The sequence below is a fragment of the Colletotrichum acutatum genome (assembly GCF_030867785.1).
Source record: "Colletotrichum acutatum strain CBS 112980 chromosome Unknown BDZ83scaffold_53, whole genome shotgun sequence".
Lineage (NCBI taxonomy): Eukaryota > Fungi > Ascomycota > Sordariomycetes > Glomerellales > Glomerellaceae > Colletotrichum > Colletotrichum acutatum.
The window spans coordinates 162,661-186,647 of NW_026849047.1; the positions used below are offsets into that span (position 1 = coordinate 162,661).

General features: G+C 54.1%; 11 protein-coding genes across 11 annotated transcripts; 8 read left to right on the forward strand and 3 right to left on the reverse strand.

Moving 5' to 3' along the window:
* The first annotated feature begins 2,594 nt into the window (after positions 1-2,594).
* Positions 2,595-3,711, forward strand: BDZ83DRAFT_356004 (uncharacterized protein). The gene has a single exon (XM_060502548.1). It carries the CDS (start codon positions 2,626-2,628, stop codon positions 3,454-3,456), a length of 831 nt encoding a protein of 276 aa, XP_060364382.1. The 5' UTR covers positions 2,595-2,625; the 3' UTR covers positions 3,457-3,711.
* A 344-nt stretch (positions 3,712-4,055) lies between these two features.
* Positions 4,056-4,979, forward strand: BDZ83DRAFT_578887 (RGS domain-containing protein; the record flags this gene model as incomplete). Its single annotated transcript, XM_060505177.1, has 1 exon — positions 4,056-4,979. One exon carries the CDS (start codon positions 4,056-4,058, stop codon positions 4,977-4,979), a length of 924 nt encoding a protein of 307 aa, XP_060364383.1.
* A 222-nt stretch (positions 4,980-5,201) lies between these two features.
* BDZ83DRAFT_752713 (uncharacterized protein) lies at positions 5,202-5,834 on the forward strand (the record flags this gene model as incomplete). The annotated part of the gene is made up of 1 exon (XM_060514238.1): positions 5,202-5,834. One exon carries the CDS (start codon positions 5,202-5,204, stop codon positions 5,832-5,834), a length of 633 nt encoding a protein of 210 aa, XP_060364384.1.
* Positions 5,835-7,283: 1,449 nt separating this feature from the next.
* Positions 7,284-8,228, reverse strand: BDZ83DRAFT_752714 (uncharacterized protein; the record flags this gene model as incomplete). The annotated part of the gene is made up of 2 exons (XM_060514239.1): positions 7,284-7,724; positions 7,788-8,228. The coding sequence occupies 2 exons, from the start codon at positions 8,226-8,228 to the stop codon at positions 7,284-7,286; spliced, it is 882 nt and encodes a 293-aa protein (XP_060364385.1).
* Positions 8,229-9,933: 1,705 nt separating this feature from the next.
* On the forward strand, positions 9,934-10,857 carry BDZ83DRAFT_578907 (uncharacterized protein; the record flags this gene model as incomplete). Its single annotated transcript, XM_060505183.1, has 1 exon — positions 9,934-10,857. One exon carries the CDS (start codon positions 9,934-9,936, stop codon positions 10,855-10,857), a length of 924 nt encoding a protein of 307 aa, XP_060364386.1.
* Positions 10,858-11,845: 988 nt separating this feature from the next.
* On the reverse strand, positions 11,846-12,325 carry BDZ83DRAFT_652296 (uncharacterized protein; the record flags this gene model as incomplete). The annotated part of the gene is made up of 1 exon (XM_060510514.1): positions 11,846-12,325. The coding sequence occupies one exon, from the start codon at positions 12,323-12,325 to the stop codon at positions 11,846-11,848; it is 480 nt and encodes a 159-aa protein (XP_060364387.1).
* Positions 12,326-14,357: 2,032 nt separating this feature from the next.
* BDZ83DRAFT_578897 (uncharacterized protein) lies at positions 14,358-15,959 on the forward strand (the record flags this gene model as incomplete). The annotated part of the gene is made up of 1 exon (XM_060505181.1): positions 14,358-15,959. One exon carries the CDS (start codon positions 14,358-14,360, stop codon positions 15,957-15,959), a length of 1,602 nt encoding a protein of 533 aa, XP_060364388.1.
* Positions 15,960-16,847: 888 nt separating this feature from the next.
* On the reverse strand, positions 16,848-19,400 carry BDZ83DRAFT_356022 (PIN domain-like protein). Its single transcript, XM_060502549.1, has 4 exons — positions 19,029-19,400; positions 18,828-18,964; positions 17,183-18,772; positions 16,848-17,085 (listed from the first exon to the last, which is right to left on the reverse strand). The coding sequence occupies exons 1-4, from the start codon at positions 19,040-19,042 to the stop codon at positions 16,997-16,999; spliced, it is 1,830 nt and encodes a 609-aa protein (XP_060364389.1). The 5' UTR covers positions 19,043-19,400; the 3' UTR covers positions 16,848-16,996.
* A 217-nt stretch (positions 19,401-19,617) lies between these two features.
* BDZ83DRAFT_623340 (uncharacterized protein) lies at positions 19,618-21,779 on the forward strand. Its single transcript, XM_060508375.1, has 2 exons — positions 19,618-20,297; positions 20,356-21,779. Exons 1-2 carry the CDS (start codon positions 19,864-19,866, stop codon positions 21,665-21,667), a joined length of 1,746 nt encoding a protein of 581 aa, XP_060364390.1. The 5' UTR covers positions 19,618-19,863; the 3' UTR covers positions 21,668-21,779.
* Positions 21,780-21,801: 22 nt separating this feature from the next.
* BDZ83DRAFT_356164 (seryl-tRNA synthetase) lies at positions 21,802-23,781 on the forward strand. Its single transcript, XM_060502551.1, has one exon. It carries the CDS (start codon positions 22,010-22,012, stop codon positions 23,564-23,566), a length of 1,557 nt encoding a protein of 518 aa, XP_060364391.1. The 5' UTR covers positions 21,802-22,009; the 3' UTR covers positions 23,567-23,781.
* BDZ83DRAFT_356150 (uncharacterized protein) lies at positions 23,429-23,934 on the forward strand. Its single transcript, XM_060502550.1, has one exon. It carries the CDS (start codon positions 23,613-23,615, stop codon positions 23,868-23,870), a length of 258 nt encoding a protein of 85 aa, XP_060364392.1. The 5' UTR covers positions 23,429-23,612; the 3' UTR covers positions 23,871-23,934.
* Positions 23,935-23,987: the final 53 nt, after the last annotated feature.

The window sequence follows — 23,987 nt, forward strand, 5'->3', positions numbered from 1 at the left end:
TGAAAAGGATAGCCGGCACCACGATCACGATGACGGTGACGGGTCTGGTCTGCTTCATTTCTTCCGCAAGGCCAATGGAGTCAATGGACGAGGGAATAAGCGCGAAATGGCGAGATGACCGGGGGCCACTCGGGAGACCTACAGACTGAGACTGCGGTTGAGGGATAGGCGAAGCCGACGTAACCCCCAGTTCTTGGCTCCGTGCTCCGTAGAAAACGGGCAATGGAACCAAGATTATGAAGCCGAACGGTCGTGTCTTGGTGGTCCAGGCCCAGAGAGCAAACGCAAAATGGCCGAGGCTACCGTTGAGAGAATTTGTTGCAAAGAAAAGATACGGGTTCTCCGTACGGATACTCCATACACTTTGCGTGAAATACCATATGCTGCGAGAAGAAAAAAAAAAAAGAAAAAAAAAAAGAGGATGGAAAACTGTAAAGCTGTTGAAGTTACGACGGGGAACAAGAGAAGAAGAGAAAAAAAGACCAAGCCTAGACCACCGTAATCCCGCGACCCGCTCCTTTCGATCCCGTCACGCCCGTTATCCCTCACTCTCATCCCGTTCAGTCAGGGCCAGCCCAGCCTATTGCCTATCAGCTCCTCCCTGGGCAGGTAAGTTGCCTAGGTACGAAATGCATGTACTTTTCTTCGCTTACCTAAGGATGATCCCTGTCGCCTTCCCTTGATCGAATTGTTCCATATGCCTTCCATTTGGGTGTCTGTTGTTTTCCATCCACTTTGCCTAAACGGGCACAATCGGCCCATGCAGCGCCATCATTGGATCACTCGGACCCTCTTTCGAAGCCTTCTAGCGCAGTCTAGTGCTGAGGGGATCCACTCACACCGATTTAGCTGGGCTCAGTTGATCACGGCTTGTCCCACCCCTTTTCCCTCCACGGTTGTCTCCCAACTCCCCTCCCTTCCGTCACCTTTCCATCCCGTCTTCCATCCGTCTTCCATTTCGTCTTCCCGCCTTTCTTCTGCCGCTGTTGTGCATCATTCCTGTCAGGTCAAGGTCACTTTCCAATTGCTGCTCAGACTGTGGCCTTCCCATCCCCTGTTGATTGCTAAGCCAGCCCTCCGTGCCCTCCAGCTGAAGCTCCTGACAACAGCAGGACGAAGAACAGAAAGAAAACGAAGGAGAAAGGGGGGTCCGGGGGGTCAAGGCCACTATGACTAAAATACCGAACCCCCCTTTACGACAATACGACTCCACAGGAGGACGGGGCAAAGAAGGCCACTCAAATCCCTTAACCCATAGTCTCTCGGCTACGATAGGATGTTCTGGCTCTTTTGGCCTGCCTCGACTCCAGTCTCGGGAGGGTACTCGGCTTCCTTAGCAAGCCGAAAGTCCCGTCTCTGGCGGGCTGAAGTTCCATTTGGAGTGTTGGACTCTCTACGGAGTACGGATACTCTAGGTATCACTACGTAGTAGAGAGCTTTGGGGGTCTTCACACGCAACCACTTTACCGCCAACCGCAGCAAATACTCCCCGCCTCTGTGCCACGGTGTCGTCGCAAGAGCAACGCGTCACTTCCAGGCTGTTAGTCACCGCATGCCTCCACCGGTATCCGCCCGCGGTGCTGGTGACTTGGTGTAGCGGTAGCTATACCTGTACAATATCCAGCCCTCTCTGGCTGTGTCGCGATTGTGTAAGGTAGGTGTCGCGTGAACATTGAAGCCTGTTCGCCGTTACTATCAAAGAATGGCCTGCGCAGTACGGAGTAGAGGAGACATGGAAGTATCCGTAGAGAAGCAACGCAATGCGCATATCCCGTCGCTTGGCTTCCATTGGTCACCGGTCGTCTTCTGGCCTTCTCTTTCCGGGCAATGATGTGCCTCCTGCCTCGTCTTCTCTCCTTTGCCCAATGAACCCTGCAGGCACACAGCGTACTGTTCACTAGGCCATAGGCATTTCCGTACAGGGTTGATCGGTGCTTCTTTTCTTCTTCCCTTCGGCGGTGATACCCGATTGAATGGCCTTGATCAAGTACTGCTTCTACGCACTTTCGCTGTTTCCAATACTTTGTTTGTGGTCTTTTGCTTCGTACCATCTATAGCGTAGTGGAACTTGTTCCCGCATCCTGGCAAACTCCCCTTCCGCAGACAGGCCTCCCCTGCTCAAGAGCCCGCACACATCCTGGGGCCTTTGCCCCGTCCAGCGCCTCGTCCGGGTCTGCCTTCAACAAGCAAGGGTGATTGTGGGGACTGGGACCCTCCTGGTACTGGTCTGGTGGATGGGGGAATGGCCCTGAGGCCTGGGCAGCATGGTGATGGAAGGATGGATCTGATTTGAGGTGCGCAGGCGCTCCCCCTTCTTCTCGCTGAGGGGTGACTCAGTGGATACAGAGGATTTTGGGAGCGAAGGTACCGCTACCCGCAGCCACTCCTCTTTGGGTGACGCGTAGTAAGGGCATTGCTGTCTAAGTACGTACGAATACTGCCCGCAGCCCGATACTTTTGGTACATGAGCCACATGGCCCCTGGCGCGCTAATTCAGTGCGGAGCAATCCCTCTTACGGGCCCCGTACCTACCTAACCTGACCTTACTCTACCATTCCTTGCCTCGCCTCCTCGCCTACCATAGGCATGATACGGTACGGCCGCCGTCCAAAAAATACTTGCCCCATGTACTTGTTCTGTCTGGATGGATACCGGACGCTTTTAGCTATCTCATGTCTTCTCCTCCTACCCATCCCCATCAATCCTACCGTTAATGCTTCACCTTCCCTCTCCTTCTCAAACACTCCCGATTCTCACAAAACAGACATACTCACTAGTTCCATTTTCCTTCTTCGCCTACTTCCTGCTTCTTCCACTCTCTCACGATCCACTGCGAATCCTTTTCTCGACACCCTCCGTCACATTCGCCTGATATCCCCTCCAAATCAAAGAGATATCCATATCGCTGCACGACATCAATCGCCTGCCGCCGTACGAACATCGTCGCCGACTTCATTCCTCGTGCCCACAACACAACACAACACAGCTATTCCGACACGGGTCACCATCTCGCTACCACGTTCTCTCATAGCTAGTTTCCTTGTCCTACCAAACACCAACTTCGAGAGACCTTCCACAGTATTGACGAATTCAACCACCAAACCACGCCCCATACCGTTTGTTTCCTTCGATCAGCATTCCCCTCCCGAATTCGAATCTGTAAAGACGTCACGTCGCCAGTCTCCGAAGCCACGAGCCAAAGGAACCCGTTTGTACCGCATCGTATACTCGACCGTATTGGATAACCGTCGAACGTGTGGCTTGATTGCATTCCGCACACATCTCTCAGAACACACTACCACTGGTCTACCTTGGGGCTTCGCTGCACTCTTACTGTTGACTGACTGTCGTCTGCGACATTCTGCAAGCAGCATCTTGCACACTCATTGCCGATTGCGACGAGTCAATTCCATTCCCGTCACCAAGACACTTCTAGCGTCTCCAATCTTGTCTTAGTGCAAGCCTCCTCCCAAAGCCTGACTGGACATAGCGCCCTTATCTACAACGCTCTGGGCTATATACCTACCGTGGGCCCCGTCCTTTCCCAGCTTTCTACGACCTAAGCTGTGCTTGCTCTTTTGGACTCAACACTACAACAACAAGCATTTTACACCACATCGATAATCTTCACTCGATCAACGAATAGCGCTACTCAACTTGCCGTACCCACTTGTGCAACAAAAAGTAGGATTTGTTCACTTCATCGAGACTCTCCGCCAAGGAAAACGTTCCGTGGAAGACGACCCGAATTCGTCTCAACCGAAGAGAGGCTGCACTCACTGTAGTTTCCTGCAACAACAAACGCCTTCTATGGGGTCATCGATGCAACTCTAGGCACACAAGACTGCCCTCCAACACTAGTCTGCTGCTATCTTCTCGATCAGCGACTTTTGGCAACTCCAACCTTTTCTGTACAAGAACTTGGCGTGGAAATGAAAAGGTCCAGGATAAGAAAGCACTCCCCCATCTACCTGAGTCCTTCACCGTCACCCGAGAGGGAACTGTCACCGCCTAGTCCGGCTTCAGCTGTCCTGGACTGGGAATACACCACGATCATGTCGAGGTCGAGGCCCACCAGCGGGGCCTTGATGCCCGGCGCCGTCATCTTAACACCACCCACTCTCTCGGAGATTCTCTCCAACACCTCAACGCCGCCATGGACACTAGCAGCATTCATGGCATACCTTTCTCAGAACCACTGTCTGGAGACCCTTGAGTTCACTATGGACGCCGACAGATATCGCAAGGCATACGAGCAGATCATCACCAATCAGGAATGGATCGGCGATGGTAAAGAGCATGTCTGCTCATTGTGGGAGAAGCTCATGCAAGCATACATTATTCCATATGCACCGCGGGAAGTTAACCTTCCTTCACCCGTGCGGAATCATCTTACGACCCTGGACTGCTCCTCGGCCCCACCTCCTCCAAGTGAACTCGACGACGCCGTCAGAATCGTGTACGAGCTCATGAACGATTCTGTACTTGTTCCCTTCATCGAGTCAGTCCAACCAGGCCATGGCGATTGCCGTATGGCGGAGGACGACGGGCGACCTGGTCGCCTGCGCCTTCGGGCCGAGGGTGCTGGGGCTAGGTCAGAAGAGCCTGTGAAGTCTCCCAAGTTCCTACCCCAGCTGACTTTGGGTCGCAGTGGTGCCACAAGTCGATCAGCTTCTGCGTCGGGCGAACACGCTGAACGCGAGGGATTGACAGATGATAGTGGAAGCGCTGTTTCTCCTGGCACAGAGCCAATGACTCCTCCCACTACTCCGCCAACTTCGGACTGGACATTCAGCACTTCCCCTGGTGGACTCCAACGGGCATTGACCGCACACACCAACGGGTGGAAGAAGGTTGGCGCCAAGCTGGGTCTCCATCGCAAATCACGCTCTAACCGACGAAACAATCCGACATCATCGGGCCCGATTACTGATGGGGACGTCACCATGGCTGAAGCCAGCCAGAGCAACCCTTTATAGGAACCAGAGGTCATGCCATCAACTACATCCACCACACCAGCGACATCATCTTCTCACCTCCCTCTGGACGGCTTCTCACGTGTCCGTCACCTTTTCAACCCGTGGGAGGAGCCTCATCCAGGCAAACGACTACCTCTCGCGGCGTCAGAGGCCGGCAGTGAAATTAAGAAGGTTGCTTTTGCTGGTCCACAACACACCATCAATGGTGGATGCAAAGGTGGCATGGCCGCAAAGGAATTTAGCGCTTACCACAACCCACGACCATGGATGGTACGACGCCCTATTCGAGTTCGATCGCGAACCAACACTCCCGCTCCCCTGAGGATCACTACGGAGATATCCGAAGACGCCAAGTTGAAGCCGGTTTCTGTTCACGATATGGGAATTATTTCTCCTGCGGTGTCCACTCCAGCCATACCTCCTGCTGCACCAGAAGATTCCGGCGAACCGACCGGCAGAGGTGCTACCAACGAGTTGATTGCCAAGGAAGTTGATGCAAGCGAGCTGCCTCTACCCGCGTCTCCGCCAATCGATTGTCGATTCACGGACTTTTCGAACTTGCTGGGCATCAACGTCCATCCTCCACCAGAGGATGAGGCTGTTGCCATGCCTAACGACGAGCCTGCACCGTATTGCCGTGCCGCACCCGACGAGGATCTCTATGGATGGGATGCCGAGCTTGAGCGGCAAAGCCAGCAAAGCAGTCCAGTTTTACCGTGCCCGTGCGACGCTGATTACCAATACCGACGGACGAGCATGACGAAGCGTAGTCTCTTGCACCGAGTCTTCAGCATGGGAGGTTCGCCCAAAGATATCAACATTGAAGTGTGCAGAGCTAGTAGCACCTCTAGCTAGCATTTCACTCTATTTTTCTCATTTTCGTGTTTCCTTCTTGTTTTTCTTTTTTGTTTTTGCTTAAAGCAAAGCCATGATACCAATTTCCTCTCCACCCTTCTCGGCGTTTGCCCAACATTCCCACTTCGACTTTGTATTCTGGCATCACATTACAAATCTACCTGACGGGAAACAATTATCCAACATGCATTATTGGGGAGGCAAAAGAGAAATGATAGACCTGGGATCAGGACATTTTGAAGTGGAGTTTTTGTGGCATTTATATGGCTCGGCCTGGAAAATCTCATGATGCATTGCGAGGAGCTTTGGTGGGCAGCGGTCGATTTTTTCCGGCAAAGTTTTTTCGGTTTGTTCATTTTCATCATAAGTCAAGATAGGGAAGCAAAAAGCATTGGTTGCGCAGGGCCCCAGAAGATGTGGCGGTAACTCACTGGGAGCATGTCGGCATGGGCATTTGGGATGACTGAGACGAGGCGACGACTGTATTTATTAGATGTGTAATAACATCATGAACCAACACACAACCCTTTCCCTTGACTTTGCGTGATTTGGTGAGGAAGCTTCAAACTCATCCGGCTCTCTTGATGAATACTGCTTGAATAACACGCTTCTTCTTGTCAGGTTCGGGCAAAACACAGGACCTCTTCCAATGGGTAAACTAAATTTGGTTTCACTGTGCTGCATGGAAGGCCTACTTCCTGTGCAATTTGAATGAATCCTTTCTTAATGACGCGTAAGGAGCCCAACCTCCTTGTCCCATAAACGCATAGATACCAAGCACTTCTCTGCACCGATCGGGCTGCCATTGTACCCGTCCTATTGGGCCAAGAACCATTTGGTAGAAAACAGTGACTGCAGAGAGAAGTGTGTCGGCCAGGCTCACTTGGCCATGATCACCCCGTCTCTTCATCGACAATCACAAGTCTAGCGCCCCAGGCTTGGCTCGTGACTTGTGGCTTTGCTGGAGATTCGCTGCTCACTTGGACCAACTGAACGATGGGCCTAGGTCTGTGGGTCTGGAAGAAAACTATACAACTGTTGAGAAACCGAGAGAGATTATCGGCATCACCATGGTATCTCATGGAATGATGGAAGCTCTGCGGGAGTCTAAGATCGGCCAAGGTCTAACAAGCACGTTCCAGAGTCTGTGACACTCACTGGCTAGGACGACCTGAAGAGTCTCACATTGTCTCATGTCTATCATGTTTGCGCAGCTGCTTCAGCTAATGTGCCTACTTATAGTCTTATACTGCAAACGCCTTTCTGCATGGCTCATCGCAAAACAACCTCTTCTCTTTGCAGTGTTAATCAAGCTTTCTTCGACCAACTGACTGCCCTCGTGAGGTAGTCCCTACCGGTATGATTACCTATCAATGTAAATGATATGGCCTGATAGGCGAGCCTGAGCGGCTACTCAACGAGCACCTGCTCCCGTCGCCCCGCAGTCTATTAATCTTCCAAGTCCTGTACCTCGTCTTGTTCGTCCTGGGGAGGTGCCGCTAGACGCCACATGTTCATTCCTTGTTCGTCTGTCTCTTCCGAGTCCACCATGACGCCGACTCGTCGGATGGCTTCGGCAATCCCTCCAGCGGGGATGTTTGCTCTCTCACCACGTCGAGGTGATCTCGGGGAAGGACTTGGTATACTCGGCAGAAATGGTGGCTGCTGCCGTCCATGCTGCTCAGCTTCGGCCAGGTCACCTGAAGCATACGGCTGCCATGTGTTCGCCGCATCATCATTGTGGACTGGTATTTGTCGCAAGGTCTGTCTCGTTGATAGGTCGTTATGTCGGGAGATGACATCGGCTGCCCGTTTTGACAGTATTTTCGGTGCCAAATATGCGGTGCATCTTGATTCGCCATGTTGCGAGCCCCTTGGCAGCCGAATGATCTGTCAGGCGGCCAAGGTCAGCGTAACCGCTGGATCATGCCAAATTCAAGAACAACAACATACAGTTCCAGGGTGGTTCATTGCTGTTGTTACTCTTGCTGTCGCGGAGAAGGGCAAAGGGAGTGGTAGCCTCGGGGCGTTGAGGCCCGGTAACCGGTCATCGTAAGTATCTCTCATCGACTCGTTTTCGGCTTCTTGTTCTTCGTCTTCGTTATCACTGGGGGATGTTTCCATCTTTTCGCTGTCCTCGACAATAGTGTCACCAACGTCACCGTCAAGGGCGGCTGGACTGTTGTAAATCTCGATACTCTCTTCGCTGGATCGAATATTGTCTGGCAAGAAGCGGAGTCGCAGCGACTCGTGTAGTAGGCTACTCGTAGATGACTGTAGACTCGAATGGGTATTGTTGCCTCGACCGCCGCCGTCCTGTGCTTTGCGCTGACCCTCGTATCGCTTAACATCTGAGAGAGTTATGCGAATGACGGTAGGATCTAGGCGCAACATTGTTGATCTCCAATTGGAGTCGTAGTTGGCAGTATGATAGCCTGACAGAACTTTTGAAGGTCGCCTGGATGACTATATTGTTCCAATTCAACGCGACATACGTCTCATCCATTGGCCATCGCCCGACTCGCAGCATGTGAGAGGGAAGGCATCACCCACAGACTGCAGGAAGTCGCCAAGTCGCCACCGAGGTATAAGTACATAGTGAACGAACATCGCGAGAAAGAGGTCACTCGGCGCCTGACCGGTAGGACTCATTTCTGACGAGGAACGGGACGAAAGCATTGTTCACGAAGTCAAACTACCTTACTACAATGGCTAGCTCTGACAAGTCTCAACGCATTCAACTGCCAAGTACACTCGTCTATCTCTATCTACTTTCGCATACGACTACATAATGTGAGAATACTTGCTTTTAACATTTCAGAGATCAACGGTCAATTGTATGGAATGCCGACAGAAGACATTTTGTCAAGTGAGCAGTCTCACTTTTCAACTACCGGGGCCGCGGGGAAGCGAATATTCGGAAAACGGGACTTAGCATGTAGCAAGCGTAGGTAGTTACAAAGTCACTGGATCTATCGTAGCGAGGCGCGCAATGCGACGATGTGCTGCAGCTGTAGCAACTGCGGGCAAGCATGCGTCCTAGCCAGCCCTGATTCGGCATGGACGCGTTGGGAACAAGGTACGAGTTTGCCTCGCGTGCCTCGTTTGCTGATACAAAGGCGACTGACTGATGCTAACTCTATGGGGGGAACTGGGCTGATGGATGGAGACCAGAGTACCAACAATTACCCGTTTTCTCCATGCACTGTGGAAGTCTCTTCTCAGATGAGCCAAGAAGGTGCGCCCGTGCTCAAGATGATCTGTGATACGCCCAAACTCACTTACCATCCTGGAGCTGTGCTTTCCCTCCTTGGCTTGACAGGTACGTACCTACTTTGTACAAACTGCACTTTGGAAGCTGAGCGCCTCTCCGCAGCGCAACGACACTTCCTGAGGTGAGACCGGGGTGCCGGGGGTAGGACGGCTCGCAAATGGAAGGCGGCGTTCCCTTGTCTACCACGCATCCAACCCTCCAGGTCCAAACCTTTTCGTCGGCCCTTTCCTGCCTCTTACCCGTTGCTCGCGTTTCCCTTCCGTCTCTCAATTGACCTTGTAGGATACAAAAGGAAAGCTCCTTCTTCTCGCGCCCACCTCTTACTCGCGGCGCCTTCCCTCCCTCTTCCTTACCACAGTTCATCCACTCTCATGCCGCAACTCGTCTAGTCTTTGTCTCTCGGACAACCTCATCTTCCTTCCTGCTACACATACCAACCTGAACTCTTACATGTCTGCTTCCTGCCATCTCGTCAGACGCCTTCCCACTCTTCCATTAACTGCTCAGTCTCCCACTTGGATCTGAACAGCTTCTTCCTTCTGCCAACCAACCTGCTCCTCCAACCCATCATCACTCGGGCTTAGCCATCTCAACCTGCCAATTCCCATCCACCATTCATCATCACCACCCAGTCGTCACCATCTTGTTCACCTTTACAACCATCTCGCCAAACGATCGCCCTCAAATCCTACCAGACAACACGTCCATCCAGCGACTGGAACTAGCGACCAACGTCTTGCTCAACTACTAACACATTGTGATTCGTAAAAGAGTTACTTGAATCTAAAGTCTGAACTTACCTTGCGCAGGTCTAACAATACAGCCATGTCTCCTTTCGGTCACTCCTTCTCCACTGGCTCCCCCGTCATGGCTCTTCCTCCCCAGCCCGCCCACCAAGCGAGCTTCGGCATGGAACCATTCTCTCCCCAAGCCGCACCCTTTGGCCAGCCCACCGCCTTCAAACGCTGCCCTGCGCCGCCGGCAATGCCCGCCGGAAGCCTTCGAGTCGCTGGCCGCAAACGTTCGCGCGACGAGGCTGCCCCCAATCTGGTTACCGACGAGCCTGAACCCCATACCGCACCCAAAGAACCCGAAGAAGAGTGGGAGTACGGCCCTGGTATGGTTCTCATAAAGAAGGGTAGCTACGTTGCGGATGCTGGCAGTCAATCTGGCACCTGGGTCGAAGAGAAGGCTGCGCAAGACGATGCTCGCAAAACACAAGAGGCCATCACACGTCTCCACGAGCAGCAAGAACGCCCATCTTTACGCAGCAATAAATCCCAACGCCTTACCCAGGCCGTCATGCCAAATCTTCAAGCCGCCCAGCCTGCTATGGCGTCTACATCCACGACTCTTTCATCGGAGAGCTCTGCGCAACCAATCGTCGATCAATTCACTCTGCATCTCGGCATTGGCTGGAGACGTATCAGCGAAGACCAACACATCCAAGCCGCGGCACGCGGCTGGGCCCGATTCATTGAGAACCACTATCCTGTCTCCTCCGCCATCATCCGGCTGGAGAGCAAGGGGCTACAATCGTACCTCGTCGAAGCCGCGGAGGGTTTCTTCCTCTTCGCAGAGGATCTCCGTCAAGGCCGCCTTGTTAGCAGAGACGCCGAGGGCGCCATGCGAAACCTCCAGTGCTCGCCTCCCGCCTTTGATGGTCAAGAGACGTTGCTTGCGACCGAGTCTCCCGCAGCAGTAGAACCAGGCAACATGATGGAGGCTGACAGCAATATGGTTATGTGAAGCGACCACGCGTTACACAACGGCGCGTTCGGCTTTATTTTATTTTCTTTGGAATCACATTACAAAACGACAAGGTCTGGGGGGGCGCAATGGTATTTTTCCTAAGAGGTTCACTTGGTGGGGCCGGGTTGGATGGGTTGAGTACCTGAATGAGGATACATCATATCATCACGGCAAGCAAACGAAGGCCGGCCAGCAGAGAAAAGGATTTCTTAGTCTGGGCACATCATCTACTATGGAAACCGGTCTTAACAGACCAGTCTGGTCTCTTTCTGCTTATTTCGCGGTCAGCTACCGCATTGGAGAGGCCAATATGCGATGTTAGCAAACTTCAAAAAATTCAGAAGAAATATTACTAAATTCAGATAAAGTGGCATTTGCTCGTACATCAAATGTCTTGTGTCCATATCTCGCCCACAGCATATTTTGTTCGGTATCTGGCGGTGAAACGCGTGGCCTTCACTCTATAGTATCTAGGTCGACTAAGCTACATAGTAAGGTACGGGATAGTTTTTGTCGGAACGCGGTTTGTTGCGTTGCCGAGGCGCCCAAGACCCTTTGCAAGACAAGAAAACCTTGATAGCGCTCGACGGCCGATGCAAACCCGAGTCAAGAGTCTTGGGGCGAGTGGCCTTGGATAAGACGAGACAAAATGGACGGGCCTGCTAACCTACCTTAGTCTGCGATGATACGACGGACGGGCATGGGGGTGCAAGTGCCAAATCCGTCGTCATGTGTGACAGAATAGACAGTCAGCGCCAGTGGAGCCCAGTGCGAGTGCCAACAGGCGAAGCAAAGCGATGCTGGCTGTGGGCTGGAGCACGAGACTCAGCTCGATACATTGTGAGAGAGGGAGGGGAGCATCAACCTCCGCCCCCAGGTGAGAGAGTGAGAGAGTGAGACCGTGAACGGTTAGATGAGACCCTGGACACACTGCATTGGCATAGACACTTAGAAAGGGGGCCACGACTTACGAGTCCAACGAGGGTCACGAGTGGAAGAACGGCAAGTTCCAGCAGCTTGCAGGGCGCGCCAGAACAGCAATGGGGTCGGCAGAGTGATCAGTGAAGCACACCTCAGGATTCGAGGAGTTGAATGATGGCCGCTTACTGGCTGAATCGGGTGGTGGTGGGAACCATTGGATGCCCGGGGAACCTCCAACAGCAGCTAGGTACCTTGTCGCTCGCTCACTCGCGCGCCCGTCCAGCTGCTCTCTGCCTCCGAAGTTCCATTGCGTGACACTGTGAGGGCCGCACGGAGGTTTGCGAGGAGCGGGCAACGGTGCAGCGCAGAGTGAAGTCGTTCCATTGGCGGACCAAACTTGACTTCTCATTGGCGTATCGCGGCGAGAAAGTATGGAGCATTTCTTGCTGTAAACTGGTGGAGTATTGAGAGGATGAATCTGGCCAATGACCTGGCCGATACAAGTGGGTGGGAGTGAGAGATGACGGAATACTTTGATCGACATGCAAGCCCAACTGTGGTTCGGGGTACCCGGCTATCGCCAAGCTCGTGACCAATCACAAAGCCTTGACCAAAGGCTCCAGACGAGCCGCCAAAATCCGGAGGCTGGCTGGCAGGACCGGGTCAGGAAAGAGGGAAGAACAGCTCAGGAATAGAATCCAGGAAGATTCCCGTCCCGGCTCACGTGACGAGGATGCTCCGATTGATTGGGGGTCTGACCTCTTTCCCCCACACCTAGGTCACGTTTTGGCTGAACTTTCCACCTGACCTTCCATTGGCCAAATACGTATCGCAGGCTGCTGCGAGCCTGCCATTGCGAGCATGGTCCATGGCAGCAAGAGAATGAAATGTCGTGACCTGGCAGCCCGGGGTGGCCAAGGTGAGGTGCATGTGGGAAAGGCACGGGAGGTGGCCCCCGCCGCCAGTGCCAGTGGACGAGTCTGCGAAGTCTGCCTTGCCAGCATGCACGATGATGCCCCCTGCATCTCCTCGCCTCATGAGGGTATTCAAGCAACCTATGGTTGGGCAACGATGAAAGGAGGCGAGTGGTCTGCACCCACTATCGGCGAGCGCAAGCTCGAAGGGGAGGCACGGAGGCAACTTTTATTCATCGTCGTCCTATGAAGACAAGCACACTGCTGGGATAGCTGGGAGAGCCTGGGAAAGAATCCTTCTTCTCTTGCCCTTACAAGTATCAAGGAGGATTGTCCCTTTCCGCTCATTGGTACGTTGGCAATTGACTCAACCTCTACCCGTCAACTGGCACCCATCGTCCCGACTTTACTTGCCTTCCTTACCTACCTTACAGTAATGTACTCTATCGTTTGGCTGGGTGGTGGGTTCAAACTCATGTGTGCCTCAGAACCTCTTTGCCTCTATGAAATGATATCCTGAGCGTTTCCAGGTTCGTCTCCCACTTCTAGGTTGACCCAGAGCAACCTGTCCCATTGCGCCTGTCTTCGCCATCTTATTGGCAACTGCACAACGCAGAGCTTGCTCACCCTGTCCCTGTCCCACTTCTCGTCGCCGGCGCCGTCGCAATATCCTGGTTCACGCTTCACTCTTTGGCTCTACGCGTCCGGCACACGTCTACTGCGTACGGATACAGCTGTTTTCTCTCTCTGCTCTGAACCGGCTCTCGTTGGACTTGTGCTGGTGCTCGCTCTTCTCCCATCGTTGACATCTCCTGTACAGTCCTCAGTCTTGTCGCCGGCAGTCGCATCACGGGGTGCTCGCTACCTTATCCGTACCAAATAGCGTCAAGACCCCTCTCCCCTCTCCCCGAGTCACCAGGGTCTCAGACTCTTGCCTGCTCGTCTTGCTTCTTGATTTCTCCATCTCGGTCGTCCTCGTGCTGATTACTTCACTGGCTACCCCAAGACCCCATTCGACCAGCAACAAATCAACACATCTATCCATACAGCTCAACCAGGCTCGCGTTTCTCCTCTAATCTCTTCGCCTCCGCGTAGATATCCTTGGCATCGCCGTTACCTTGCTCCATCACCACACTGCATTTCTAGCTCCCGCCATCGCAGCTATTTCATCTTGTCACCGGCGCACGCACGCTCGCACACTCCTCCCCCGCGCATCGCGACACGATCAAACCCAGCCGCCCATCCGCTCCCCGCCTCTTCACCTTTTCTTGGTGCGAGCAGTCTCGTAGCTCGTAGCTTAGGAGCTCTATTGTTCTCAGCGCCTCGGCTCGATTCTGTCTCAGTCCTGCACGCCTCCGTCGGTGCTGCTCTTGTGCACCCATCAACGCAGATTCACAACCCAAAACCTTTAAGCCCGTCGACAAGCTTCCCCGTCACACAACAGTGGTCAACCTCTGCTTCATATTTCCGGTCGACGACTCTCCGCCACTTGTGCGCGCTTCTTGCGCGCCATTTGTGTCGCATCTTCGTTTACTGCCTGTCCACCTACAAGGACCCCAGTGCGCGCGTTCCTCCATGTCCGAGCCGCCGTGGCCATCAGCCATCAGTCCCTCCTCCGACCTTCGCAGCTTCGGTCTCGATAGAGTCGATACGCCTTCTTCATGGTCTCGCAGCCCGATTCCGCGTCCTCCCTCACCCTGCGAGGCCCCTCCTCGGTCGTTTCGCGTCCTTCACTATCCCGCACGAAGCGATACAACAGGTCTCACGTCGGCGGTTCATCCTATATCTCCCAGAATGAGTTCCCTGTCTTCAACAATTCGGGCGATGTCGAGATCATAGTCAAGGCCGGTGGCCACCAGAATCGTTACCTGCTGCATCGTCATACCCTCACGCAATGCTCCGGCTTCTTCGAGGCCAGCACTAGTCTTGAGTGGTCCAAGGCAATTTCGGATGGCGCTTCGAATGACTTGCCTCGTATTAGCGACGGCTCCTCAGTCGACTCGTACAACCCTCTGCCTTCCAGCCGAGCCTTGACGACTTCATCTACACCACCAAAGAAACGCTGGCGCTATGAATTGGATCCAGGTACGGGGGATGGCGATATACCAATGCTGGTACAAAAGGACGAAGATCGCTCAAAGGGTCTGAACGCGGGCAACTCTGGGTCTCTGTTTGGTTCTGGTGGCAGCGCGGTCAACGGCGATCAGCCCGTGTCGTATTCGCGAAGCAAGACATCGGGCCACTCCCACTCCTCGTCGGCGCACTCGAACCACAACTTCTTCCGCTCCGTCGCCAATCTGAGCCTCGTGCCGAGCTCGACAACGACGGCGACAAGTCAGCCGCTTTCGCAGGCCGACCAGGATCTCCTCCGCGACTATGACAACCTCTTTCGCATCTTTTACAACCACTCCCCGATTCTCGACGGTGTCAATATCGCGGATGCTTACGTTCAGTGCAAATCTCTCATCACCTTGGCGGACCTATATGATGCATTGGCCGTGGTTGGCCCCAGGGTCGACCATCATCTGCTTCAATTCCAGTCACGACTATGGAAGCAGATTGCCAAGTATCCCATCTCATACCTACGTCTTGGCTACCTTGCCCGCAGCAGAGTCATCTTTCAGGAGGCTTTGATTCACGTGGTCGGACAATGGCCAGCAGGAGAACGCAGCCTCCGTGCTGCGCTCCCTGACATCGTTCTAGACATAATCGAAGACAAAGTCGACGAGCTAGAAGAGGTGGTCAGCCGAGTCGAAGGCCGTCTCTTCCGATTAAGCTTGATGACAGCGAGGGGCGAGCGTGTCACACCTCAGAACAACTATCTCGACTGGCTAGCCGTCAGCCTGTTCCGTCAGTGGCTGGCAGACAACACCAGTCCTCCACCCCCGGACCGTCGACTACAAAGCTCTCGCGACGGTCGAAATGGGAACAACCAGCAACTGGCCCTCCCTGCTGTCGTTCCGCCGTTGGCCACGGTCGGCCGCACATATCGCACTCTCGGCGCCTCCTCATCGGCCTACCTAGGCCACGACGAGTGCAAGCGGTTCTTAAAATTGACACCTGAGCTGTATAGCCGGGACAATCTCCGGCGATTTGAGAAGCGCATTGACGAGCTGAAGTTGATGGCTCGCGACATTGTCCGGCCGCTTATGGGCAGTGGTCTAGAGCTGGACATCAACAGCGGAAGGGCCGCCGATGGAATTGGCTACCTCACATGCGTGACCGTCGGGGATCGTGACCTTCCTTGGCATGGTGAGCATTGATGCGGAAAAGATGACTCTAATGCTCGGCCGTTCTACGGCTGCAGAACGAGATGAAGAAGCATACTGGTTATTCTTCCGACTGATGATAAACGAATTTACTGGCGGATTTTGATCTTATTTTTGGATTTATTTTGAGTTGGCAATATTTGACGGATATAGCCTGGGATACCCATTGACGAACTTCGCGTCGTGCATCGACACTGCAAAGAAGGCCTGGATTCAGGGAGGCATATAGCATTAGATTTCAGACATAATCCATTGTCGTTATTTGAATCAGACTTGAATGCGCTTGATAGTAGTGGTACAGAGTGATACAAGGAGGGGTTTGCATTATTCGTTGTCTCCTGTGAGATCGATAATGGAAACTTCGCTCTGCCTCCATCCGTCGTCCTTTGTCAAGCGCCCCGATGCCATCGTCGCCTTCGTTCCAGCGAACCACTCCTCGTCGCTCACTTCGACCACCCGGAAAAATCCGCTGACGCTTGCCCGTGGCACCATGACCTTTTTCCTGGCCTTCCCCGAGGCGACTTTTGCTGTGGGTTTTGGCGCAAACGCATCGTCTGATTCTAACCAGGATGAAGCTGTGACTTTGGTGGTTCGGAAACCACAGAAGCCAGCACCAGCAGCATCCTTCGACCCGACGGGCTTGACCTTAGCGGTCTGGCTGACAGTGATGGACGTTTCGAGGCGGACACCGCTCTGGACACTCTTTCGCTGCCTGTCACGGTTGGCTTCCTGATCCGCCGTTTGTCGCGTGATGGTGCTAGTCACGAAGGATTCCATACGTGTCTGCTTCAAACCCCGCTGACTCTTTGACGGAGCTGTCGGCAGTCGTATTGTTGACGAACCTTTTGCCGATGGCCGATGTTTCCCAGGGCTTTGGGAGAGATGACAAGGTGCTGATGTAGACGCGGTAGGCGGGTTCGGCTCGGGCTCGACGAGGGACTCTTCGTCAGAACCTGACAGGTCGATGATGATGTGCTGAGGTGTTGGTGGGCTCGGCGGGCTCGGTGGACTCAGCGGGCTCAGCGGTATTTTCATCGACGGAAAAGCAGGCGCAGGCGAAGCGGGGACGGGGCTAGATGACAACAGAATCGGCTCTGTGGGCTGCCGAGGCTTGGTGGTTCTAGGCATATGTTGTGAGCCAGCGTATGCCCGGGGGTTACTGTGAGCGGTTGGTTCTGCGGAGGCAGACGCTTTCCCGTTGGACCTGGATTGCTTACTTCGGTTGATAGGTCTCAGCAGAGGACTCGGTCGTTGTGAGGAAAAAGAGGAGGCCGGAAACGCAGCCGTTATCTTTGTTGGATCCGGCCTAAGAGTAGTGGGCCGCGGAATATGTGGTGAGAGGACATCTTCGTCTTCTACTTGATGTTGCGATGTTGCGCCGCCAGTCTTTGCTGATTGTCTTGTGGTGGTGCCCTTTGTGATTTGCATCCACCTATCAAGCGCGCCGGCTTCGGCTGGGACGGCTTTGGCAGGCTTCCTCTTGCCGAAGCCCTTGCTGCTGGTGTTCTTGGGCTTTGTAGACACCTTAGTAGCCTTGGCCCGCTGCTTCTCTTCCCAATCTTCAACAGCCAGAGGTGCGCCCAGCTTGACGAGCGACTCGGGCAGCCAGATCATCTGGGCGGCATATGGGTCGAATGTACTTTTTGGCACAGCCTGGCTGCTCGTTGGCACTCCCTCGCCGTCGATGACAGCTTCGAACTCCTCGTCGCTGTTGAGCCCGAGACCCTGGCGATCAAAGGGCACTTCGTCGGCTTCGTCTAGTTCTTGTGAAAGGTCTAGACCGACTATATCGGTCGGAATGTGTGCTACGCGCAACTCTGAAATGCCATCGGTGCTGTGATGACTTCGTATCCCGGCGATACGGTTGACCAGTTTCGATTCTTCTTTCTCCATCTCCACTGCCGTCTGGTAGCTTGCTTGGTCGGAAAGGTGCCTCTGCAATAACTTGTGGGCGAGTAACGCAGGTGACAAGACTCGCGTGAGCTTAATGGCACCGATTTTATTCACCCAGTCAAGCGTCTCGTCTGCAAAGTACCGGAGACCTTGCACATCTATCGGGCGACTCCAATCGAGATCCGCCTTCAGCCTGTCGATAGTGGCGGCACTTGAGACGACCGGATGCGTATAATACCTTAGCACTTGGCGATCTGGAAACTCGTCCGGTATGGACAAAGCTTTGTGCCGTACTCTGAAGAAGCCACTCTCGTTCGTACGCAGTTCGTGTCGTAACGTCCTCCTCCACTCGTCAAATTGGTCATCATCTTCAATCTTCAAGCGGCATAGCGACTTGCCAAACCCAGCTTTCGCCGCCTCGCATGCAACTTTGGGACCGCATCCTGGTACACCTTCGGGTATGTAGTCACCTCCGCTCATCAGTGCGACCAACACCATACCCTCTCGATCCAGACCCGTTTCGGCAGACAATAAACTGTCGACCTCGTACATACTAACGTGGGTGGGCGTCTTGGCTCCGCGGGTCCCCTCTGCTGACCAGTTTCGAAGACTTCGGGTACAGCCAAACATGATTGTGTCGACATCCTCGCTCAAAACTGCGTCGACGATGTTCCGTTGCTGTAAGAGAGCGCATTCGGCTTCTGCCTCACCAGGCGCGTCATGCACTAGGAATCCAAATAGACGAATGACTCTCTTCGCCATGGCTATTGCAAGGCCATCCCCTTTACCAGAACGCTTGTTGCGCTTGAAAGCCGGCTTGTGAGGGCCATCAAAGACAAAAATGGGGTGTATACCAAGACTTAGTAGTCGCACCAGGCGGTAGAATAGAGTCCTGATTGCAGGATTTGTCCCACCTGGTGAAGTCTGTCAGCTCTGAAGCGGCTAAGTTGGACGTGTGATTGGTGCTACCTCGTGCGGCTTGTGCCTGGAATTGCCAGATGGCGATATCAATGGCAATCCGCAATGGCCGGCTTGTGTTTTCAAGTTTCTCTGTGGCCAGTTTGGCAAGAGATACTCTTTTGCCGGGGCCAAGTTCACGGTAAATTCTGTGATTGTGATATGAGTGAGACCTCGCTTTCTTAAGAAGAGGACAGGGGTGGCGGTAAATACCCTTTGATTCCCATTGCAATCTTCCAATGGCTCGGATTGAAAGAAAACCAAGTCAAGAAACCAATGCGGAGGAGAAAATATCAGATCCTCAAGATTGAGTGTGGATGCAGAATACCATCCAAGGGGTAGAGGGATATTGGGGGGCGAAATGCATGAAGTCGTTGATGCGTCGACGATTCGGCTAGCCAAAAAGAACAACCGTGTTGTGCTCGAAATAGAACGGTAAAAATTGGAGTGCAACGAGCCTCCCAAAGATCTGCTAGGCGCGACTCATAATGCTCAATAACTAATACACAAATCGTGTCCAATGATTTCTTTAATGCTCCATCAGTCTGGCGAGAGATAGGTGCTTTTCGGTTTGAGAGATGTTGATTGAAGGATCGTAGTTGGATCACTCCTAGAAGAGGTGGTTACCGGGACTACGGACGGTGCCACCCACCCCAATGACATCTGCACCACCTTCCATGTAGCGCCGGATCTCCACTTTATTCAGAGTAAAACGCCAGCAACAGTGCTCCACAGTGCTTGACCCGTTTTCGGCCATAGGTACCTTACCTCAGAGGCTCAGTCGATGAGCTCTGCCTTAAACCTCCAGTATCACGGGCTCTCCTAATAATTACACCTGGCTTGCAACCAATCCCTCAATCGTGCGCAAACAACACCCGACGACACACCAGACTGCTAGCAATCGACTCGACGTGCTTTCCGTTGTAGGCGCCTACAACCTTACAAAGGGCAACCTCTTGTAACTGAACACGCGGGGCATGGCTTGCTAAACCAGAGCGCAACGCTCTCAACGCCACGAATATCTCGTCTCTCTACTACTTCCTACAAGATGTCGTCCTCCGCAGCACCGAGTCTCGCCCACAGATCCATTGCCAACATCCGAACCGAGACGGGCTCTGGCATCAGCGGCGGCCCTACGAGTCCACACACCCCTTCTCGCAACATCTCGTCAACCTTTGGCTCCCCATCCAGTCTGCGCGCCGAGGAAGACACCATCGTCATAGAGCTGGGCTCTCGCTTCATTAAGCTTGGGTTCGCCGGAGAGCCAGTACCGAAGGCTGTGCTATCCCTAGGCCCTGAACAACTACGCCGCGTAGGCGACTTTCGCACCTGGGATCCAGATCACAAGGATGATTGGCGGCGGCGTCCAACCGGCAAGACTTGGGGAGACGACCATGAGCTGTGGCAATATGATGTGCGGACCGTTGACTTGGGGCTTTTCGAGGACAAAATAGACCGAGCAATTCGGGAAGCATTGAACAAGTGACGCATCCTCGCCGTCTATGAGTCTATCACAGCATCACTAATGTTTGCCGTCCAGGTTCCTTCTTATCGATTCACGGCCGCGAAGAACCTTACTCGTTCTGTCCTCGTCGATACCTCTGCCATTACTGTCAACCACCCTGGATGTTCTTTTCCACCGTTTCCAGGCACCGATTGTGTCTTTGATGTCATCTGCAGTCATGTCGGTTGTAGGGGCTGGCACTCGGTCAGCACTGGTCGTGGATCTTGGCTGGGCTGAGACCAGTGTGACGAGCGTTTACGAATATCGCGAGATCCGTACAACAAGGACTACCCGCGCAGGAAAGATGCTGGTCAACGAAACACACAACCTGTTGCAAGATGCACTATCGACTTCATCAGCGCACTCGCAAAAGACACGTCGGGAAAGGGAGCAAGGGCGGCACTCTCTGAGTTTTGAGGAGTGCGAAGAAGTCGCCTGTCGCCTGGTCTGGTGTCGCCAAGTCAAGCGTGGTCATCTCCCAAGTATTAGGCAGCCGGAGCAACAGCAATCTGGAGGAGAGGCGTTGCCTACGGTAGAGGAGCAGGACGAATCCCCACCGACTTCGCCAGTTGAAGAGGAGCGGTCTGATGGTAACGTCGAGGTTCTGATTCGTTCCGTGGAACCAGCGGAGAACCTCACCTTACCATTCCAACAACTGTCCGAGCCGTGCGAAAACACCTACTTCGCGCCACACTACTCACGTAGTAGCTTCGACGATGACGAGCTCCCTGTTCATTTCCTTATTTACCAACACCTTGTCCAGCTTCCGATTGACGCTCGCGCAGTGTGCATGTCGCGCATTGTATTCATTGGCGGATGCTCTAGAGTCATAGGCTTGAAGCGGAGGATATTCGATGAGCTGTCGAAACTCGTCCACGAGCGTGGTTGGGACCCCGTTCAGGGGCGTGCACCAAAGCAGTACGAGAACAACGTGTTGCTGAAGAGAGGCAGCCGACGGGCAACCGAAGGCCCTACAGAGATCGAGCCGCCCGCAAGGGAGACGGAAGAACGTAGAGTCACGGGCGAAGATGAGTCTCGAAGCGCAGCGGATGTCATTGAGGACTCTCTGAAGAAGCGAGAGAGCCACCATCCTACAATTCAGGGCACCCTTCGGCCTCTGGGTTCTCTCGGGCCGTGGGGAGGAGCCAGCTTGGCGTGCCAGCTTAAAGTGATGGCGATGGCTAATATTGACCGTGAGCTGTGGCTTCAACAAGGAGTGAATGGAGCTTCACGGCCGAATGAAGTCGACGTCAAGGCTCAGCAGCGGCAAAGCATGGGCCCGGGTGGACTGATGCGAGGAGCTGGAGGTCAATCGAACTGGACGTTGGGAGCATGGGGAACTTTATAGCGAGGCGGGCGTAGAGAACTGCCTACCGACATGTGAACATGCATTGATACCCCGGAGACCTGCTGGCCTTCGACATATGAATAAAAGAATATATCATTAAACTATGCAACCAAACACTGTTCGACGCTCGTCTTTCCGTTGGAGTGAGCGCGACTGTAGCGAGCTGTGAAGCTGAAGATGCATTTAATTGGGTGAATGGATCAGTGGAACCCCTGCTATTATGCTTGTAAGCGGTTCATACAGTTATCACGCTGCCTTCATATCAGATCATCGCACTCCCTCAGAATACTCATTGTGAAAGAGAGACATCGAATCTTAACCTCTCAGTGACCGGACTTCAAGATGGGGAGAGATCCAACAAGTCTCTTGCGTAGCTCATTAGGGGCAGCAGGGAGGCGCCTCCTGCTCATTTCACCACCCACGCCGCGCATCATCAGCAGAGTGAATTGCGTGGCGTCACAACAAAGCCGTGCCTTTGCAGACGTCAAGCGGCCCTCGACCGCGCCAAAACCCATCATCGACATCAGACACATTAGGGAGAACCCGGAACTGCACGAGCAAAATTGTCTCGAGCGCAACTACGTCCAGCAGAGCAAGAGCCCCACCCGCATCAACGAAATCTTTGCGCAATGGCAGGCCCTTCAAAAGGACAGTCGCGCAGTTCGCGAGAGGTCGAACCTGTTGCGCCGCCAGATCGCCAACCCGGCATCCACCAGCGGCGACGACAATGCAGAGTTTAACGAGATTCGGGCCAAGACCCGCGACGAGCTGCTGGAAGAGGCCCGCGTGCTCAAGCAGAAGCTCGCGGCCGTGGAGCAGGACGAGGCCAAGCTCGTCGAGGAGATGGAAGCGCTCGCCCTCGCCATCCCCAACCTCACCAGCGACGTCACCCCCGTCGGCGACGAGCCGCGGCTGCTGAGCTACATCAACGAGCACCCCCACGAGACGCCCAGCGCCTCAGACAAGGTGTGGCGGTCCCACGTCCACATCGGCTCGGAACTGGGCCTCCTCGACTTCGCCGGCGCGGGCACCGTCTCGGGCTGGGGCTGGTACTACCTCCTCGACGAGGCCGCGCAGCTGGAGCAGGCCCTCGTGCAGTACGCTCTCGCCGTCGCCACGCGGCACGGCTGGCGCCAGGTCGCACCGCCCAGCGTCGTCTACAGCCACGTCGCCGCCGCCTGCGGCTTCCAGCCGCGCGACCAAAACGGCGAGCAGCAAATCTACAGCCTCGCGCAGTCCGCCGCCGACGCCGAGCGCGGCAAGCCAGAGCTCTCCCTCGCCGGCACGTCGGAGATCCCGCTGGCCGGCATGAAGGCCGAGACGACCCTCGACGCCACGGAGCTGCCCGCAAAACGCGTCGCCGTCTCCCGGTGCTACCGCGCTGAAGCCGGCGCCCGCGGCGCGAGCACAAAGGGCCTCTACCGCGTCCACGAGTTTACCAAGGTCGAAATGTTCGCCTGGACCGCGCCCGACGCCGACGAGACGGTCGATGTCTTTGAGGAGATGCTCGACATCCAGACGGAGATCCTCGGGTCTCTCGGCCTGCACTGCCGCGTCCTCGAGATGCCGACCGCTGACCTCGGCGCCTCCGCCGTACGCAAGTGCGACATTGAGACCTTCTTCCCGTCTCGCCAGGAGCAGAATGACGGCTGGGGCGAGGTCACGTCTGCCAGCATCTGCACCGACTACCAGACGCGGAGGCTCGCCACGCGGGCAAAGATTGACGGCAAGCTTACCTTCCCCTGGACCGTCAACGGCACTGCTCTCGCCGTCCCACGAGTGCTGGCTGCGCTTTTGGAAGCCGGATGGAACGAGCAGGAAATGTCCGTCTCCATTCCGGCTTGCCTGCAGCCGTGGATGGATGGAAAGGAAAAGATTGTTCGCAAGACTATCTCATAGCACCCAAGCACTTTACATAGTCCTGGCTTGAAATGAGGACACGGACATGGTATCTTTTGTAACAACACTTGTATTCGCACTCCTTTGTATGAGCATTGTCACGTGCATCTGGCGCATCTCGGTAAAATCAAAAGTCGAGTCGTCGAGGCTCATCAAAACACATGTTCATCATATGGCACACGGCTGTAGGGAGGTAATAATTTTATACTTTACTACTTCCAACACACTGCCTACAATACTAAACATCAACTGGACTCTTACCAGCAATACCAATTTCAGACAAAAGAGAAAGGAAACCCAATAACTCCATTTTGATACAAACTACCGTTCATCCTAGGTGACGCCGACCCAGCAGGCTCATGCGTTATTCAATACTCGTCAATATGTCCATGTGAAAGAACAACTTCTCAATAGACACCAA

Bases quoted from the DNA above. Each gene is read 5' to 3' on its own strand.
- BDZ83DRAFT_356004 (XM_060502548.1), top strand. From the start codon at position 2,626: ATGTACTTGTTCTGTCTGGATGGATACCGGACGCTTTTAGCTATCTCA.
- BDZ83DRAFT_356022 (XM_060502549.1), bottom strand. The intron at 18,773-18,827 runs GTAGCACCAATC...AGACTTCACCAG, and splicing joins CCAGGCACAAGCCGCACGAG to GTGGGACAAATCCTGCAATC. The intron at 17,086-17,182 runs GTAAGCAATCCA...ACATATGCCTAG, and splicing joins GCTGAGACCTATCAACCGAA to AACCACCAAGCCTCGGCAGC.
- BDZ83DRAFT_623340 (XM_060508375.1), top strand. From the start codon at position 19,864: ATGTCGTCCTCCGCAGCACCGAGTCTCGCCCACAGATCCATTGCCAAC. The intron at 20,298-20,355 runs GTGACGCATCCT...TTTGCCGTCCAG, and splicing joins ATTCGGGAAGCATTGAACAA to GTTCCTTCTTATCGATTCAC.
- BDZ83DRAFT_356164 (XM_060502551.1), top strand. From the start codon at position 22,010: ATGGGGAGAGATCCAACAAGTCTCTTGCGTAGCTCATTAGGGGCAGCA.
- BDZ83DRAFT_356150 (XM_060502550.1), top strand. From the start codon at position 23,613: ATGGTATCTTTTGTAACAACACTTGTATTCGCACTCCTTTGTATGAGC.